At 48.6% G+C, this 20,675-nt stretch overlaps 1 protein-coding gene across 1 annotated transcript in view; it reads left to right on the forward strand.

The window, feature by feature from the left end:
• LOC144148462 (chymotrypsinogen B-like) overlaps positions 1-11,451 on the forward strand; it is a gene marked incomplete at its 5' end in the record, with an annotated part of 29,876 nt that extends 18,425 nt beyond the window's left edge. Inside the window, 4 exons of the mRNA XM_077680002.1 lie at positions 200-318; positions 6,959-7,203; positions 9,629-9,771; positions 11,265-11,451. Coding sequence (XP_077536128.1) covers positions 200-318; positions 6,959-7,203; positions 9,629-9,771; positions 11,265-11,435 — 678 coding nt within the window. The remainder of the gene's footprint in view (positions 1-199; positions 319-6,958; positions 7,204-9,628; positions 9,772-11,264) is intronic.
• Positions 11,452-20,675: the final 9,224 nt, after the last annotated feature.

The following is a 20,675-nucleotide window of genomic DNA, read 5'->3' on the forward strand; positions in this document are numbered from 1 at the left end:
TCTCTTCTTGGTTGCATAAATAACACGTGTTCGTCCAATAAAATTTCAGTTGCTAGACAGCGCCTGTGTCGTCTATTCTCTTCTTTGTGTGTTGTTTCCGTTCGCGCTGACCACCATGAATGCATTTTTTCTGTGTTCTTAAAGCTATGTTTGCACGCATATCATTTATATTTCTTCTGTTGCGCGGGCTGGCTTGCAGAACAAGATGAGCACGGCACGACTGGTGACCAAGAACCTGCGGACGATCGTGGCTCTCTGCGGGGGCGCCATGATCACGAGGCGGCATGTCCTCACCGCGGGCCACTGTCTGCTGCCAGAGTAAGCTCCTGTAAAGGACAAATGCGGCCCTGAGTTTGCCTCGGAAATTATCCGTCTCTCTATAGGTTGTATTCACTGGTGAGACACGCATGCAGGCAACCATGTGAGTGCGCGGTGACTGGTTACGTCTGGATCCGCGGTATCTCGCTGCTTGTCCGTGCTGGTACATGATGTGTGTTGGGCGTTCCAAACTCTACCTTACCGAACGCAAAGTAATGCCTCGACTGTAATGAGTGGGATTAATAACATCTTTGTTGACACCACCGTTGAGAATCGAGTTGAAACGGAGCAGACGACACACGCCGGTGTTCTTTTTTTTCTGCGGCGTGCCGAAGCGGTGGCCCACGTGAAGCGCCATGGCCGTGGCGCTTCGGGCACGTCCGTGGCCGTTTCCACTGCTGCCAAGCGAAGAAATTGACAGCTAAACGTTTCAGTGAATTATATCTGTAGTTATAAAGGCATTTGAATGCGGACAGTTCAGTAAACTTTAGAAGTATCATTGCGGCAACCGGCATCTAACCTCCGCTTCTGCACATGTCTACACAACCAGGACCGGAATGTGTGAACGTGAACATGCATTTGAAACATTCACGTCGCGGATATGGTCCCACGACAGTTGGGCTATGGGACTTGTGCGGACAACGGCCCGATCCTCCAAAACTGGTCCTCTAGTTCTTGACAATTCTCCGCGCGTCGCCTCGCTTTTTTGTGCCTATGATTTTTTCTTCAAGGTTCATGCATCATTTACGACAAAGTCAGCACTTTTGATGAAGTTATAAAGACTTGTTCGCCAAATAGCGGGCATGTCTGAGTAAACCTTGGTGGGCTTCACTTGACCGAAGTAGTTCTCGTACATGACAGCTTCAGTTTTTTTACTCAAAATTCACGCCTTAACCACACCTCAATCTTGAAAGAACGCCCTTTGTTTCAAGAATAGCGTGCATATGTGTTCAGCGCATTCGAGCTACATTTGTACAGCTTCAAGAAAAGGCTGCAATTTGTTAGCGTGGTAAGCCTCCGAGTACCTTCCCTCGTCCCGTCATCAGCGCTGTTTTCTCAACCGCAGCGGTAACCAGCCCTCCCTGATAGCGCCCTAAACTCCGTGTTGCCACCAAAAAAAAAATGCAGAAACTCGGGATTAAAAATTTTGATATAGTGCGTAAACTTTTTTCCAAGAACCCTATTTCTTAAGTACATTTGTCTGGAGGAGGCATTTTAAGGCCCGAATCTCTTTTACTGCCAAGCAGTATATGTCCAGCACACCTCCCCTCCCCCCTCCCTTTTTCATTCCGGTGAAGCGGCTTTACTCGGCGCAATGAGTTTTGTCTCTCTCTCCCGCGTTCCTTTTCTCCACCGCTGACCCCCCTTTCACCACAGCTGTTATTTACCGGTGCCATTCACGTTTGAGCACGCGCACACAAGCAATTGCAGGTTTATGCGCGCACTTACGGGTAGTGGAGGGAGTAAGGGGGGGGGGCGGCATGCACGCGAAGCTATAGGTTGTATTCGCCGGCGTGGCGCGCATGCCGGCCACCATGTGTGTCGCCTTGGAAACGGGAACCCGCGGGGTCAGGCACGGCGGCGCATGCATGAGTCCGTCCCAGCAAGGTCAAAAGCAATACCTCGACGTTAACTACTGTTATGGGCAGCGTAGTACAGCCCACCTGTTGCTAGACACGAGTGAAGCCCTCGGCACAGGTCAGCTGATTACCAGTTGACGTGTTTTGGTATCGGCCGTTGACTGCTCACCTGCCGGCGAGCGGTCTCTCTTTCAATCGCTTGCCGATAGATTTCGCTAGTCTCCCAACTAACAACGCGCGCACCAACGCTAGCATGCACTTCTACGCTGCTGCTGTATCTCAAACGGGGTGCGCGAGCGCATTCACAATTTATTCGGAAGCATTATTCGGCTTTTTTGTAGCGTAAGCTACACTGGCCGAGGTTGAGCAGTTTCGCGTGTGCCGTGAAGGTCCGTTCTGCGCAAGCGCTAGGGACATTGGATTGGATTGGCTTGAACTGACTTGGCTTGGCTTGGATTAGATTTAGATTGGAATAAAGGGGATTGTGGTGGATTGTGTTGCGTCATAGCCGCGGCAGAAGCACTGGCGCCGGCGCGTGCCAAGGTGTGCGCCTCAATTGCGCTGTAGCCAAGTCTGACGCTGCACCGGAGCCGCTTGATAGCCGTTTCGCGTGGCTCGTGAAGAGTCGTGCGAGGAACAGTGAGTGGACTGGACTAGATTAGACTGGACTGGATTAGACTGAATTGGACTGGACTGGACTGGACTGGACTGGATTGGATTGGATTGGACTGGATTGCTCAACCTTAGCTCACGCAACGTAGTAGCTCACGCTTAGCTCACGCTTAGCTCACGCTAGCTAAGCCACTACTATTTTTGCTGAACGACTCGGCCGTGCGCAAGGCGCGGGCGCACATCTGTGTATCTCCGTGTTCGCACGTGATTGCGCTGCGAACGCGGATCAGCCGCGGCTCCATTCTCCGGTTATAATGCGGAGTTCTCTAGGGCAAGCAAAGCATGACCACACAATGTCACTGCTATCATTTATATCTGTTCTCTTTGACGTCACGACCGCGAGTGGGGTGGTAACGGCGCAGACGACAAACACGGAGGCCTGGTTTTCTTGTTCTTTTTTGCGGGAGGCATATATGCATGCGTGGACATGGTGGGCATGGTCATGGCAGTTTTCAGTGTTGCCAAGAAAAAAAGTGGCAGCTAAACTTGTGAATATCATCCAAAGGTTTCATGCCACCCCTGATCACATGTGCGTTGTGCTGGCGGGAGGCTTACACATGGACGTAAAACAGCCGAATGCGACTTGTCTGGTGTCTTCACTGGTCGAGCTGCTGGGGTTTGGTGTTACAGACACAGTATCATGCCTACGACGCGGTAAAGAAACAGGCCTCCGCATGTTTGTATGTTTGCCATAATAAATCTCGAGTCCCTTCAAGTTTGACTCAGCTAAATGGCTAGGAAGTATGCTCAATCACAAATTACAAACAAACATGGTTTCTTCCGTGCGCTCCGTCGACTGCGTCCAGCATCCTATGCCATCCATCTTCACAGAATGAAAGGGCAGTATTTTTTTTAATAAATGCACCCTGGGATGCCTGTTTACCCGAACGCACATCCTGAAATTTGTTACTAACTACAGACGGACGCATCTATGGTGAAGTCGGCAAAGAATGTTTACGCACAAGTATTATAACGTCTGTGTCCAAAGATATGACCTGCGATTCACGGCTTCGTATTGCGCAAAAAACGGGCAACCACACAAAGACGTAACGTGTCGTTGCGCTTGCGCCGAGTACGGCTTTCTGTGGTTGTCCGTTTTTTTTTTGCGCTATACGAAGCTAAATGTAGCCGACACCAACTACCTTAAACCCACACTTTGTTAATGTGACTTATGACCCTTCGCCGTCCACAAGGCACGACGTGGGTTCGAAAAAGAGATATCAGGTAGCTGGGGCTCTTACTTGATGGGAACGGCCGTTAAAGGCTTACGTATGGCCAAACAAGGGAGGCTTTAAGAGGGAAGAAAACGATCGAAATGAGCCCATCAAGGTGGCGCAAGGGAGGCTTTAATGATGAGCGAAGGGCACCTGGAAGAGGACACGCGGGAAGCGCAGAAACGTCGAGCCGTTGGCGAATAGCCAGGCAATATTTCGCGATGTCCTGGTCGTCCGTTTCCGCAGTGCTTAACCTGATAAGCTGTAGTTACTCATTTATTTCTCCGTTTCATCAGCGCAAGATGCTACAATATGGTGCGGTATACATTATACCCAACGCCAACGCATAAGTCTTTCTTGCGTATGCATGCACCTGTGGCTTAGCAACAGCCACTGCCAGGTTGCTTCGACCTTCGATAGGGCTTAGACCACCCCGGCTTTCTTGAATGCGCCTAGGAGACGCCCTTCGGAGTAAAAGCATATGTGTTGAGTAACCACTGAACCATGTTAAATCTAATCGGCTGGAATTGAATCTTTGCATAAACCATGACCATGAGAAATTGACTTCGCTGACATCGATCCCCTCAGCGACGCCCGTATACTTCAGGGTGGAACAGCTGCGGCTGTCGCCTCCGGAACTGATTCATTGATTGATTGGTTGATTGAATGGTTGGTTGTTTGGTTGATTATTTGATTAATTGATTGGCCTATTGGTTATTTAATTGATTGGATATTGTATTGATGGACTGATTTATTTATTGATTTGTTGACTGATTGATTGATTGATTTGTTGATTGATTGATTGATTGATTTTAACCACGTGGGGATCTTTAACGGAGCGCGATATCTCCCCACGGATGTGGCCGGCAACCGAAGCCGCGTCCGTGGGCTCAGGAGCACAAAGCCTTAGCCACCGAGCCACCGCGGCGGGCCTCCGCTCGATCTGTTTTACAAAGAAACTTTTATTGACTCCCCAGCTGCTTACTCTATAAACGCATTCAGCACTGGACAAACGTGCATTCTTAAAGAACAAAACTATGACAGGAGTATTGTCCTTCGTACCGATATGGCTGAATTACACTGCCATTTGGAACGCAGTGAAGGACATTCTTTGGACGACGTAAGCCGGGGCGATTCATTTCCTCCTCACTGGTACCAACAATGGAATCATAAGTGTGATGGTCGCGCCTCTCATGCGAAACACGAGGGCTATTTTTGGCTTACCCGGATACAACTATACGTGCGGTATGGCGAGTCTAGTTCAGACGATGCTGTTCTGACTGCGCTAGAGAAGTTGTTATGCAGCTAAAGAAACTAGTGGTGTATCATCTCCCACTTAACTATTCTGAGAGGCCGAAGGAGAAGTGCGATTCTATCTAAACGGAGGCTTTGGTGTGTACGTCAATGTTACTGTCACAGAGGTTCTGTATAGCGATGGCCGGAGACGATGCAGGTATGCATTCCTTCGACAACAAAGTGAGCGCACCACCTTCAGGTGCGACTGCTGAGTAATTTGAGTACCTGGTTGCTAAACTAGATATGCTTGCACACGTGGAACCGATCTTAACTACGCGTCTGTGCACGTGGAGGGAGAGTTCGGCGACCTTCCGGTGCAGCGATGATATCTCGCTGAGCCAGGATCGGCGCATTGGTTTCGAGTCATCTGCGCAAATGGACGCACGAAGTGTAGCTGAAGATCAACGCATACAGGGGCTGTATGTGTGTGTGTGGGGGGGGGGGGAGGATGTGGGGGAGCCTGGTTGGTTTGCTGCTTGTTGCATTCAACCACTTCTTATTGCCTCCTCGCATGAAGGGAAACGGTGTGCAACATTGTCGGGGCGACAGCTACGTTCTTTTTTTGACGTGTAGCAACTTCTTCACCCGCGAAGAGGTGTATTTGGAGCTGCGCCACTCAACGTAAGAATGTCGGCACCATAGGACGAACCACCATCGACCACGTTTCTATTTAACTGATAATAATCACTGTCAACGTGCTTGTGTCAGCTGCAGCATGAAGACCCCTCCGGAAGATGTCCAGCCGCTTCTATCGCGAGATTGTCGACTCCGTTCTTTGCTACCGAACTTTGTTAGTTCATCCCTCCATCAAATCCTTGGTGTACCCGCTTTCGTTTACTATAACCATGAAAACCATTTCGTTAAAGCAACCATAAAGGCAAAATCCAAGTTTGATTCAATAAAAACACTGCTTTGTCCCGATAGCAATGATACCAGTTTTCCCGCGAACTTAAAAAAAATCAGCAGTGGTTTAGCTCAGCTATGCCAGGATATACGTATAGCCTGAGCTAAGATTCAGCTGGTTATTCTTAGCTTTCCTGGTTATCTAGGATTAGCTTGATTGTAATGCTTACTGCTGCTTCAATGACACACACACGGTATGCGCATTGTGTGACACATGTATATTTATCGAGCTATACTCCGGCGCAGCGTCACTAAGTCACTAACCGCCCCAGAGCTAAGCTGGTTTCACAGGCGCACGCCGGCGTTGCTGCGACGCACGAGCCATCGGTTCCACACCCCGGCCACACTTTGCATGATCATCAAGTGGACCGGGCCGCCACGTGCGGAACGGAGGTCGGCGAAGACTCTGGTCGCGTGGGGTGTGGGATAGACGCCGGGCTGCGACCAACGTTCTTTGCGCCGTGTGACGTCACTGCTCCTCGCGCATGCGCAGCACGGCTCTCCAGGAGCCCTCGAAACTCCTCAACCTCCGCCAGTGTAGCTGACGCTACAAAAATAATCCAGATAAGAAAGAAAACAGATGCGTCAGTGGCGACTCTCCAACCACTTTCCGGCGATTTTCCTATGACGTCACAAAAGCTTGTTTGTGCGATTGGCGACCGCCCACTATAGTCGCCGCCAAGAAACCTGACTGGTCGATTGAGACCTCTAGATCCTTTCGATCGTATAACTCGGATGCTAAGGCACAGTTTATGTCCCTCCTCTGTCCATATTACGTCACTGTGGCGCGAAATGTGAACGTTCAGAACGTTATTCAACATTTCCAGCGTTTTTTAAACGCGTTTATTGGTGTCTGGAACATGCGCTGAGTGAGTTACCAGAGGCTAGTGCTTGCAAACTTGACAAAGTTGTCTTTTGCCTTCGTGGGCCCTGTGAACGAATGGCCGTAACATATATCACACCGGTTCCTCGCAGGGAGTTCCAGCCGCGGTACGTGGTGCGCTATGGCTTCGCGACCGCCTGCCGCCTGTCGACGGCGTTCGTGGCCAAAGTGTACAAGCACCCCAACTGCCACCTGGTGAACCAGGACCGCGCCGTGGACGACGTGGCCGTGCTCGTGCTGCGCTCGGCGCTTCCCGTGCCCCCCGTGTGCCTGCCCCGGCCGGGCGCCTCCCTGCCCTCGGAGGTCACCGTCGCCGGGTGGGGCAACACCATTCCCAGTGAGTGCCTATACTCGGTGACAACTTAAGAACGGCACCGGAATTTGCCGCTATGCCTTATCACCGTAGCCGGTTGTTTCTCCGCGCGGCGCAAGCAGGGCGTTACTGGGAATATTTTGAACATGGCGCGAGCCGTTCCCGTGATTTTGTGGACTTAATATGCTTATAAACGACTCCAGTGACGACAAACAAACTGCGTGAGACAAGGCAGGCGATATCACGCATTCATAGCAAACCCCTTTCAAAATTCGCGCGCACTGACGTCACGGGTCCGGCGCTTTGGCGGAGTGATACATTACATGAGGTGGTGCCGTTCTTGAGTTGTAACTGAGTATAGTAGTGCGCCGGCCGGGAAAATTAAACCTAGTACCAACCAGCGTGTAATCTGCTGAACCCACGGAGCTGTGGATTGTCTTTACGAAGACTCCGTCTAGCTTCGACTTCTCTCTTGTGAGTTATGTTGGAGCCGTCTTCGCGGCTAAGTGTCACATCATTTTCTTCCGTATACTTACGCTAAAACACCAATTACGGCCGTTTTCCGTAAACATAGTCCCCCAGTACATGGCCTTGTATTGTCTGCCGACAGTAATTCTCTAACGTTTACAACTTCACTGTGAACTAGCTCAAATGAAACTTGGCGTAATGGTGCAGTCGTCGTAGCCACTAATGTTCATGTAATCCGTTCCGGAATACTTCTTTAACACGCGAGTTAGAGCCTCTTTCTCTACTCATACTCCCTCAATAGATGGCCGTGCTTTACTGCGCAATGAGCAATGCGGAAAAGGCAGCTTTCAAATACCAAGAGTACACCGATTTTTCGAAAGTCAGCTTCACCTCTAAACACGAATGCATTGCTGGGAAGACTTTTTGGGGGGTGGATATAAGCCGTCTCATATGAAAATATGAAGACCCTATGACCTAATTTTGTTATATTATATTGTTTTACGATTTTTTTTCTGTACTAGGGACCATTTCTTGCTAGACGTGGACCAGCTCCGAATGGAGAGTGACACTATACTAGGACAGACTGTCGTGCAGCCCAATTCTAAAATAGCTGTAAAAATACCTACCCTCACGCACACTCGAGCACAGACGAATATGTATGTATATAATTTTGCCGCTCTCACGTCTTGTTTATTTGTTACCAGCGGCTGGCAACGACCGACTATGTTATCCTTTTTGGGCCGCCAGCAGGTTTGCTCCTTTTGTCGTGTGGCGCGACGGGCACCCTTATAATGATAGCAAGAAGGTTTTACCCTGCCGGCAGTAGGCTGTTATTTTTGATCGACAATGTCCTCGATCTAATTCGATGGTTATGAAAGCATAGTGCTCAGAGACAAATGCTCGCCAGGCAAACGCCGCGGCATTCGATTTGCCGACGTTCATCAGTGTACGTCATTTCGTTGACTGCTTCTTCGCCACTTGTGTTTCCTTTGAGTTTAGCTCGGAGCACAAATTCGCCCCAGTGAACGTTCAGTTCTACAATATCCTCGCTTTCTTCCTACAGCGTGGCAACGTATATACTGCATTATAACAAAGCCCTCGGAACAGTGAACTGAACTTTATAAGCGGTGAATCCTTACAAGCGGAAAATATTTACTAACAATCCGCATACGAGTGTTTGCTGCATGTATATATTGAGAGGACAAGGTTTACTCGATGGGCTGGTGTGTAGAGGGACCTCTTATTTGGACACTGTATTGCGAAGAATCAGCGGGAAGGCACAATGGTGATGAGGATCTGCAGAGATGGGGACGAATATTTCGCGCGTCCGCTAAGGATGACGATAATGCACAGTGGAAGAGGCAGCATTGTAAACAGCATACAGGAGTCCTCACACCAAAACCGGTTCTGCAAGCTTTCATCGGTGGAAAGTGCTCTCACTACGTACATACATAATTGAATCTTAGCGACAACTGCGGGGAACACCACAACTGAAACAATAACGAAGCCCAGTCTCCTTGCAAGCCAAAAGTACAACCGATGCAGGTCAGGTATAAAGCGGGAAGAATACAAGAATACATACACACTGCGCGATTAGGAACTAGGAGTAAGTGCCACAGCTTACGTAAGGTCCGAAATGAACGAGGCCGTTACAACTCTTACCAAGCCACCTTCGAATTCTTTAACTGTTCCCATGAACGGACATCTCTGGTTCCGCGATGAGAGCTAGCATCTCTTTGGTAACCCCTAAGTGCTCCCACGAGCTTGTCTAGCTTAGTTGTCCCCACGAGCGCTTAGTTGTCTAGTTAGGAGATAAGACCTAACATCCGCTTTTTATAGTTAACACAAGAGAGCCCACGCAACTCTTCACTCCTTCCCGTTCACAGACTCCTCTAACGACACAACCGAGCCCAACGTCAGTCCGCTGTTTGTTCCTTTCACGGACACTGGTAATTTCCATCATCGCCGATGATGTCCGCAGGCATCGACAAGCTCCAGCTGCCGGAGTTGCTGAAGGAGGCGCAGATGCACGTCGTCTCCAAGGAGAAATGCCAGGAGGAGCACTCGTACGCCAACCTTCACCACCAGATATGCGCCGAGCCGGCCTCGGGATTCCCCGGAGTGGTGAGATGCTGTTCGTGGACTGCGCACATGCCGCGTCACCTATGGCGGTGTTTATGTTGCGTCTGTCTGGGCAGACGCACTGCCAACCTTTTCTGCCTCTTATAATCGACAGGACGGCTGATACGTATCCTAGCTTTAACGCGGACGGCTGTTTACAATCGGCGCCGAGGCAGGGGGAAGCTATATATAGTTTACGCTTGGAACGAAATAAGAAACGTGCTTTCTTGCTGTTTCGGGGTTGGAACGTTGGAGCAAAACTCGTTCGTAAATTCAATGCAGAGCTACACCATCGGAGCATGAGGAACGAAGAGCGGACCTTTGGAGACCGGTTATTTGTACGGCGGGAATCAGCGCTAAAGACAAAGGACTTATGTGTCTGCATTTGAAATCAAACGCAAGCACAGGAGAACTGAAACGCGAGGCTTGTAATTAAAAAAAAAACAAAAAAACGTTACAGAACAAATCTAATACAACAACAGCGGCCATGCGCGAGTTGCAATAGAAAACGATAGCTTTATTTGTGGCGCCTCCGCACTACCGGAATTCTGGAGGAGGATAGGTATACAGCAAGTAGTAAGTAAATGAGAGGTGTGCATGGACCCTCTAATCCCCCGTTTTGTACGTACCAGCCTTACCTGTGGCTATACAATGCAGCGTCGTTAACAGGCGATATCAAAGTGGCCCCAATTCAAAGAGTAATTGTATTGAAAGGAATGAGGAGCCACAGAGGTCTGCCTCATAGTGTAGGCTCTGGCATTCTGCTCTGTGGGAGAGAAGGGGAAGGAGAAAATAGAGATTTGATAGAGACTGACTGGTGTAATCATTATGAGAAGGAAATGGGGCATGTCTCTATACAAAAGATTATTTTCTACACCAGGGACACTTCATAAACAATATTCCGGCACAATGAAACAAGAGCCACAATAGAGCTGCCAAGCTACTACTTTGCAAGAATATCACCACTGCCGTAACTACTTTTATGGCACGCTGCGAGTATGACCAAGAGCCACGCAGGAGGAGCCGAGGGACCTTGGCCATCAAAAATGTAAAACACCAGCTACTACTCCCACGTCCACATACAGTAGACTACACATCTGGGAAACCACATACCCAAGACTACAAACTTTCGCTCGTCACTTTAAGTCTAACTAGCATTTTAAACTCCCAACTCTACCGTGATGCTTGTACAATGCTGCACAATCTGCTTCACTGCAACACATCCTCTGGACATGCCCATCACCAGCATTACCTGACCCTCGTCATGGGAGGCGGCTCCCTACAACAGGAACTGTGCCGCCAAGCGAAGGATACCGCATTACCCTGATGTTATGCGCTGTACCGTGAACACTAACGCAGGTACCCTTACGCAGTTGGCGGTTTTGCAATAGACTTAATTTTTTATCGCTGTTAATATGTTCGGACAGTGCCAACGTGATTAACGCATTTTTCCAAAGCTGTCCATTTTACTAGAGCATTTGTCTACCCTGCTTTAGGGTGACTCCGGTGGTCCCCTAATGACCAAGGGCCCCTCGGGCGAATGGACACTGGTGGGCGTCGTGTCTTGGGGCAACGAGACCCGCCTCCGCACGTCACCCTTTGTCTTCTCCGACGTGGCGGCGGTCCTCTCCTGGATACAGGACGTCGTCGCTCTTCCCATCTCGTAGCGAGCCCATCATCATCATCGGCCCCGGTCTCGTTGAATAAAAGTGTTGTTCCTCCGTTCGTTGCTGCCGTGTTCATTGAGAATGTAAAAGCGTCCGTAAAACGGATCTGTTCTTAGTGCATGCCCCTAATAAATAGGTGAGGCAGTAATTATTTATGTAGTCTCACTCAACTGAAGCTGTCAACCGAGTTGAGTTCTGACTCAAACTGTAACTACGAACCGCTGCTGGACGCACCGACTTCTTCGGCGCACGTTACTGTTGAAGCTTTCAAGGTAGCGACTGCGCGCGGAATTTCACTAAAGTAGAAACTTGACGAGTTGGTGAACCGTGACGGAAGAATCATGCACTCCTCCGCCGATAACGCAATGGTCGAACGCAAAGATTTTAGGGGCGAAGGACCTCAGAGGCCCAGGCTCTCGGTGCGTTCTGTCGTCGTTATCTTATGTAGTCACGGTACTAGAACACCGGGACCCTCTTTTTCCAACGCCTCGCGATGGCGCGCATGCTGCGGCGTGTGACATGAACACAAATAACGGCCCTCTGTCTCTCATTTAATTGCTTAAATCCGGTTCGACGCAAGAGAGGGCGCCACCACCTTAGTAAGCGCGGTTGCTCCTCCCACCGGCGCTTCTCCGGCGCCCAATCAGTGCGCGCCGTGCGGCAAGACAGATACTTTAAATCTTTTAATACACTTATACACTGCATGCTTCGCTCCTCCGCAGATTTCACGTTAGTGGAGAGGCCCCGGAATTTTTTCGGGATGTCTGCTTGTCTGGCCAATCCGATCCCTTTTCAAAATTAGCCAGAGGCGGTATTCTCGAGTTTTGTCCCTCTTGCGTCCCTTTCAAAAGTGTCCCTTGGGGCGAGCACTGATTGCGTAAAAGCAAACAACCGGAAGTGACGTAACGCAAGTGCGGCAAACCTACTGCCAACGCTCACTGCTTAAACGGAAGTACGTCACGATGAAAGGGACGCAAAAGGGACGTTTTCAAAAGGGACAGTTACGAGAATACCGCCCCAGAACTGCTCTCGCGTGTGCACTCCGTAGGCGGAACATTTGGGCTTGGGGTCTCCGTCACGAACCGGTACCTGCTGCTTGGCGTACAGTGAGCCCTATTTCGAGTGGGTGCCACTGACGATAAGCTTTAGGCTTAATGTCCTAAACCTCAAAATATGACGTCGGGCCTAAAGTACTGCGGCTGACAGCCATACGGCATGCAGAGCAATGTCCTTGCCAACGCACGTCGAGCTGTGGGTAACGGCTGCCGACTTTCACCTCAAGATATGACGTTAGGCCTGTACACGTCGAGCCATCGCACGCCAGCGTCAGCTCTTCCCTCTGCTGCGCATGAACCTTTAGTGGAGGGGCCTAACGGAGCTCACCCACAATCACTGTCACCGCCATTGAATGCTAGCTTTCCTGCTGTGCGTTCTCCCGTACAGACATCCCCAGGGAGAGGATGAAAGCTTCGTTTAATATCATCATCATCATCATCACCAGCCTATCTACGCCCACTGCAGGGCAAAGGCCTCTCCAATTATTCTCCAATTACCTCGGTCCTTTGCCAACTGTGACCAATTTATACCTGCAAACGTCTTGATTTCATCTGCCCATCTAAATTTCTACCGCCCCCTGCAACGCTTGCCTTCTCTAGGGATCCACTCTGTTACCCTTAATGACCAGCGGCTATCTTGCCTTCGCATAACATGCCCTGCCCACGTCCATTTCTTCTTCTTAATTTCTACTAATATATCTTTAACACCAGTTTGCTCCCTGACCCACTCTACTCTCTTCTTGTCCCTTAATGTTACACCTATCATTTTCCGCTTCATTGCCCGCTGAGTCGTTCTCAGTTTAAGTTGAACCCTCTTAGTGAGCCTCTAAGTTTCTGCCCCGTAGGTGAGTACCGGTAAGATGCAGCTGTCATACGCTTTCTTCTTCACGACAATGGTAGGGTGCTATTCATTATGTGAGAATGTCTGCCATATGCACCCCACCCCATTCTGATGCTTCTAATTATCACTGCCTCATGGTTGGGATCTGGGGTCACAACTTGGCCTAAGTAGATATATTCGCTTACCACTTCCACTGCCTCGCCACCTATCTCAAACTGCTGTGCTGTCCCGAGGTTATTGATCATTACGTTAGTTTTCTGGATATTTATTTTCAGGCCCACGGTTCTACTCTGTTCGCCCAGTGCGGAAAGCATGCTTTGCAATTCCTCCCCCGAGTTACTTAGCAAGGCAATATCATCAGCAAATCTGAGGTTACTGAGGTATTCTCCATTAACCTTTACTCCCGCCTGTTCCCAATCCAACGTTCTGAATACTTCTTGTAAGTATGCTGTGAATAACATTGGAGAGATTGTGTCTCCTTGTCTGACACCCTTCCTTATAGGTATTTTACTGCTCTCCCTATGGAGGATGATGGTAGCTGTAGACCCATTGTAAATATCCTCTAGTATTTTTACATAATGCTCATCTACCCCCTGGTTCCGTAATGCCTGAATGACTGCTAGGGTTTCGACCGAGTCAAATGCTTCCTCATAATCTATGAAGGCTATACATAGGGGTTAAGTATACTCAGCGCTCTTCTCTATCACCTGATTGATCGTGTGATCATGGTCCATCGTTGAATAGCCTTTACGGAACCCTGATTGCTTTAGGTTGACTGAAATCTAAGGTTGAAGAAATTCGGTTAGCGATTACCTTGATAAATACCTTGTAGACGACTGACAGTAAGCTGATTGGCCTGTAATTTTTCAAGTCCTTCATGTCGCCTTTCTTATGGATTAGGATGATGTTCGCGTTCTTCCAAGATTCCGGTACCTTTGCGGTCATTAGGCATTGCGTATATAGGTTTGCCAGCTTTTCAAGTACAATTTCTCCGCCATCCTTCAAGAGGTCGGCTGTTATCTGATCCTCACCCGGTGCTTTGCCCACTTTCATTTCTTTCAAAGCCTTCCTTACTTCTTCGGTTGTTACTGGTGGGATGCCTATCTCCTCTGAACTAGTGTCTCGTTCGGCAATATCCTGTATGTCCCGGCTACTGTACAGATCCCTATAGAGCTCCTCGGCCACTGTGACTATTTTATCCCTATTTGTGATGACATTGCCTTGCTTATCCTTAAGTGCATACATCTGATTTTTCCCCACGCCATGACGTCTCTTTACTGCTTTCAGGCTACCTCCGTTCTTTACAGCGTATTCGATCCTCTCAATATTATACTTCCGTATGTCAGCTGTCTTACGCTTATTAACTTCGAGAGCTCGGCTAGTTCTTGTCTGTCAGCTCCGGTGGAGATTCTCATGGTTTGCCGTTTCCTGATTAGATCTTTCGTCTCCTGTGAAAGTTTACCAGTATCCTGTCTAGCCATAGTGCTCCCCGACTTCTACTGCACACTCCATGATAATGTGTGTAAGGTTGTCGCTGGCTTCCTGTGTCGTAGGCTCGGCTTCCTCGTTAAGGGCGGAATATCGGTTCTGCAGCGCGATCCTGAATTCTTCTACTTTACGTCTTACTGTTAGCTCATTTATCGGCTTCTTTCGTACTAGTTTGTTGCGGTCCCTCCTCAAATCTAGCCTAATTCGAGATCTTACCATACGGTGGTCACTACACCTTACCCTTCCGAGCACTTCCACATCCTGCACGACGCCAGGGTTATCGCATAATATGAAGTCTATTTCATTTTTGTGCTCCCCACTCGGGCTCCTCCAGGTCCACTTCCGACTCTCCCGTTTACAGAGGAAGGTATTCATTATGCGTAGAATATTCCGTTCTGCAAACTCAACGAGTAGGTCCCCCCTGCTATTTCTACAGCCCAGACCATAGTTCCCAACTGCCTTGTCTCCAGCCTGATTCTTGCCTACTTTCGCATTGAAGTCCCCCATAACTACTGTATACTGTGTTTTTACTTTAGCCATTGCCGATTCAAAATCTTCATAGAAGCGTTCCAGTACTTGGTCGTCGTGGCTGGATGTGGGCGAGTAGCCCTGCACCACCTTGAGCTTGTACCGCTTATTGAGCCTAATTACTAGACCTGCTGCCCTTTCGTTAATGCTATAGTATTCGTCTATGTTGCCAGCTATGTTTTTATTGACTAGAAATCCCACTCCCAGTTCTCTTCTGTCCTCTATACCACGGCAACATTGGACGTGTCCATTTTTCAGCACCGTAAAGGCTTCGCCTGCCCTCCTAACCTCACTAAGCCCTATTAAATCCCATTTAATGCCCTCTAATTCCTCGAACAACACCTCGAGACTTGCTTCGCTAGATAAGGTTCGCGCATTAAACGTTGCCAGGTTCAGATTCCATTGGCGGCCTGTCCGGATCCAGGGATTCTTAGCACCCTCTGCTGCGTCACAGGTCTGACCGCCGCTGTGGTCAGTTGCTTCGCAGCTGCTGGGGACTGAGGGCCGTGGGTTAATTGGCGTATTAAAGGGAGGTTGTGGCCGTTACTACACCAGGGTGGCCAATCCTGCTGTGGTGAGGGAGTGCATTACCGGCAATGGTCGCCGGTGTCAGGCCGCACCGCAAGCCCCTTTGTGCCATTCCATCAATACGCGCATTTTTTTTTACATCCGGTGGGAATTATCCGGCACCAGGATTCGAACCATGGTCCTTCTGCACGCGAGGCGGGTGTTCTACCTCTACGCAATCGCTGCATTTTCGTTTAATATAAACAGCCCGAAAGACAAGGAAAGAAAAGGGGGTGCAGCGATGGCTTAGAGGTAGAGCATCCGCATCGCGTGCAGAAGGACTGTTGCCCGAATCACGGTGCCGGACAATTTCCACCTGATTAAAAAAAAAATCCGCGTATTGATGGAATTGCACAAAAGGGGCTTGGGGTGCGGCCTGACCTCGGCGACCATTGCCGGCAATGCACTCCCTCACCAGAGCAGGATTGGCCAACCTGGTGTAGTAACGGCCACAACCTCCCATGAATACGCCAATTAACCCACGGCCCTCAGTCCCCAGCGGCGGCGAAATAACTGACCACGGCAGCGGTCAGACCTGTGACGCAGCAGAGGGTGCTAAGAATCCCTGGATCTGGACAGGCCGCCAATGGAATCTGGAATCTGAACCTGGCAATGTTTAACGCGCGAACCTTATCTAGCGAAGCGAGTCTCGAGGTGTTGTTCGAGGAATTCGAGGGCATTAAATCGGATGTAATAGGGCTTAGCGAGGTTAGGAGAGCAGGCGAAGCCTTTACGGTGCTGAAAAACGGACATGGCTTATGTTACCGGGGTCCAGAGTACAGAAGAGAACTGGGAGTTGGATTTCTAGTCAATAAAAGCGTAGCTGGCAACATAGAAGAATACTAAAGCATTAACGAAAGGGCAGCAGGTCTTGTATTAGGCTCAATAAGAGGTACAAGCTCAAGGTGGTGCAGGGCTACGCGCCGACATCCAGACACGGCGACCAAGTAGTGGAACACTTCTAGGAAGATGTGGAATCGGCAATGGCTAAAGTAAAAACACAGTATACAGTAGTTATGGGGGACTTCAATGCGAAAGTAGGCAAGAATCAGGCTGGAGACAAGGCAGTTGGGAACTATGGTCTGGGCTGTAGAAATAGCAGGGGGGACCTACTAGTTGAGTTTGCAGAGCGGAATAACCTACGCATAATGAATACCTTCTTCTGTAAACGGGAGAGTCGGAAGTGGACCTGGAGGAGCCCAATAGGGAGCATAAAATTGAAATTGACTTGATATTATGCGATAAACCTGGCGTCGTGCAAGATGTGGAAGTACTCGGAAGGGTAAGGTGTAGTGGCCACCGTGTGGTAAGATCTAGAATTAAGCTAGATTTGAGGAGGGACCGCAACAAGCTAGTACGAAAGAAGCCGATAAATGAGCTAACAGTAAGACGCAAGGTAGAAGAATTCAGGATCGCGCTGCAGAACCGATATTTAGCTCTTAATGAGGAAGGCGAGCTAACGACACAGGAAGCCAGCGACAACCTTACCCGTATTATCACGGAGTGTGCAGTAGAAGTCGGGGGCACTATGGCTAGAACGGATACTGGCAAACTCTCACAGGAGACGAAAGATCTAATTAGGGAACGGCAAACCATGACAATCTCCACCGCAGCTGACAGAATAGAACTAGCGGAGCTTTCGAAGTTAATCAATAAGCGTAAGACAGCTGACCTACGGAAGTATAATATGGAGAGGATCGAATACGCTGTAAAGAACGGAGGTAGCCTGAAAGCAGTAAAGAGACGTCATGGCGTGGGGAAAAATCAGATGTATGCACTTAAGGATAAGCAAGGCAATGTCATCACAAATAGGGATAAAATAGTCACAGTGGCCGAGGAGCTCTATAGGGATCTGTACAGTAGCCGGGACATACAGGATATTGCCGAACGAGACACTAGTTCAGAGGAGATAGGCATCCCACCAGTAACAACCGAAGAAGTAAGGAAGGCTTTGAAAGAAATGAAAGTGGGCAAAGCACCGGGTGAGGATCAGATAACAGCCGACCTCTTGAAGGATGGCGGAGAAATTGTACTTGAAAAGCTGGCAAACCTATATACGCAATGCCTAATGACCGCAAAGGTACCGGAATCTTGGAAGAACGCGAACATCATCCTAATCCATAAGAAAGGCGACATGAAGGACTTGAAAAATTACAAGCCAATCAGCTTACTGTCAGTCGTCTACAAGGTATTTACCAAGGTAATCGCTAACCGAACTTCTTCAACCTTAGATTTCAGTCAACCTTAAGAACAAGCAGGGTTCCGTAAAGGTTATTCAACAATTGACCATATTCACGCGATCAATCAGGTGATAGAGAAGTGCGCTGAGCATACTCAACCCCTATATATAGCCTTCATTGATTATCAGAAAGCATTCGACTCGGTCGAAACCCTAGCAGTCATTCAGGCATTACGGAACCAGTGGGTAGATGAGCATTGTGTAAGAATACTAGAGGATATCTACAATAGGTCCACAGCTACCATCATCCTCCATAAGGAGAGCAGTAAAATACCTATAAGGAAGCGTGTCAGACAAGGAGACACAATCTCTCCAATGTTATTCACAGCATGTTTACAAGAAGTATTCAGAACGTTGGATTGGGAACAGGTGGGAGTAAGGGTTAATGGAGAATACCTCAGTAACCTCAGATTTGCTGATGATATTGCCTTGCTAAGTAACTCGGGGGACGAATTGCAAAGTATGCTTTCCGCACTGAACGAGCAGAGTAGAACCGTGGGCCTGAAAATTAATATGCAGAAAATAAAGTAATGATCAATAACCTCGGGTAAGCACAGCGGTTTGAGATAGGTTGCGAGGCAGTTAAATGGTAAGCGAATATATCTACTTAGGCCAAGTTGTGACCCCAGGTCCCAACCATGAGGCAGAGATAATTAGAAGGATCAGAATGGGGTGGGGTGCATATGGCAGGCATTCTCAGATAATAAATAGCAGCCTACCATTGTCGCTGAAGAAGAAAGTGTATGACAGCTGCATCTTACCGGTACTCACCTACGGGGCAGAAACTTGGAGGCTCACTAAGAGCGTTCAACTTAAATTGAGAACGACTCAGCGGGCAATGAAGCGTAAAATGATAGGTGTAACATTAAGGGACAAGAAGAGAGCGGAGTGGGTCAGGGAACAATAACGTGTTAAGGACATATTAGTAGAGATTAAGAAGAAATGGACGTGGGGAGGGCATGTAATGCGAAGGCAAGATAACCGCTGGTCATTAAGGGTAACAGAGTGGATCCCTAGAGAAGGCAAGCGCTGCAGGGGGCGGCAGAAAGTTAGATGGGCAGATGAGATTAAGAAGTTTGCGGGGATAAATTGGTCACAGTTGGCACAGGACCGAGGTAATTGGAGAATAATGGGAGAGGCCTTTGCCCTGCAGTGGGCGTGGATAGGCTGATGATGGTGATGATGATGATGATGATGATGATGAAAGACAAGGGCGAAAGAAGGGAACAGCGCAGCGCCAGGTACGAGATATCTATTTCAAAAAAAAAACATACAGTTTGATATAAAAAACGCAACGTCCCTTAAATCTAACGCGAAAAATGGTTGTAACGGGAATCTTCCTCTGCGCGGAACTAAGTTTGCGTTGGGGATTGATTCGTTTGATTTTGATTTATTTAGAAGTTCGAGTAGCTTAGAGTACGAATACATGCCTACACTTTACGCATCACAAACGCCATCGACGACTGCTTCGACGGTGTCGGAATGGTGCCGGACGCGGGTTCGATTCCCACCACGCGAACCGTCTCTTTTTCTTGCGTCAACATCATGTGCCATTTGTGGAAACGCCTTGTGAAAAGTTGATTTTACTTCAGTGTGTTTTGATTGTTCAATCTACGGCGCAAGTGAGGGGTACAAAGTTTGGCTTTAAAATGTGTCAATGTACCAACCTTTTCCAGAATTAAAGCTGCCACTCAGAAAAATCGATAAAGTATCTGTTCGGTTTATTATCAGTTCCGTTTCTCATGCGTTGAATTTTCTTAAATGTGTTTAGAAAAAAAAAATGGTTTGTATAGCAGCCGCGTGAACCCCAAGGAAAGGCTGCTTATGCAGCTTTGCCTTGGGGTTCACGCGGGTGCTATTCAAACCATTTTTTTTTTCAGTCTTTTCTGTCATGCACTTCAGAATTTTTCAGTCAGGCGCTGCGGCGGCACATTTTTGAACGTCGGTCACACAAGCACTGTAGGCTAGTGTTGTCTCCAAACGTAGCTAGCGTTTTAAAGACGATAGTCTTTCTTGGGCTACTTAAACGCAGAAATTTTGGTGTGTCTGTCTGTCTGTCTGTGACTCGATTCAACCACCCGGCCAAAGTAAAGCAAATTCTGCGCAATACTCACAGCCAAATCTAAACGTCCAAGTCCGGTGCCAGTGTCAATATTGTTGCACAAGAACAAGACATTACGAAAATGTAATGCAGGAAATGTATACATAAGAGGTATTTACAGTGTTCTATTAACGTATTCATGAATGCTTGGTTTTTGCGATAACAAATGAAATACTACATCAGCGGCAGAAAACTGACGCCTGCTGTTGCCAGCGCTACCTCTTGGCGGCATTTAAGAAGTCAAACGGAAATAGCAGCGAAAGGTTCCACTAGATGGGATCCACGTTCTGCTTGGAACGCTCACGCAGTAGGGGATCGTGGTTCTATAAACGATGTAGTACGGTGTCTCAATTCACCCGCGTCTACGCCGTACGGCAGCGGTGGCATCGGGGCACCCGATTTGGAGCAGTAGAACGCAGTA

Source organism: Haemaphysalis longicornis, unplaced genomic scaffold (genome assembly GCF_048455015.1).
Source record: "Haemaphysalis longicornis isolate Haplotype H1 unplaced genomic scaffold, Haemaphysalis longicornis Haplotype H1 scaffold_8, whole genome shotgun sequence".
Taxonomy (NCBI): domain Eukaryota; kingdom Metazoa; phylum Arthropoda; class Arachnida; order Ixodida; family Ixodidae; genus Haemaphysalis; species Haemaphysalis longicornis.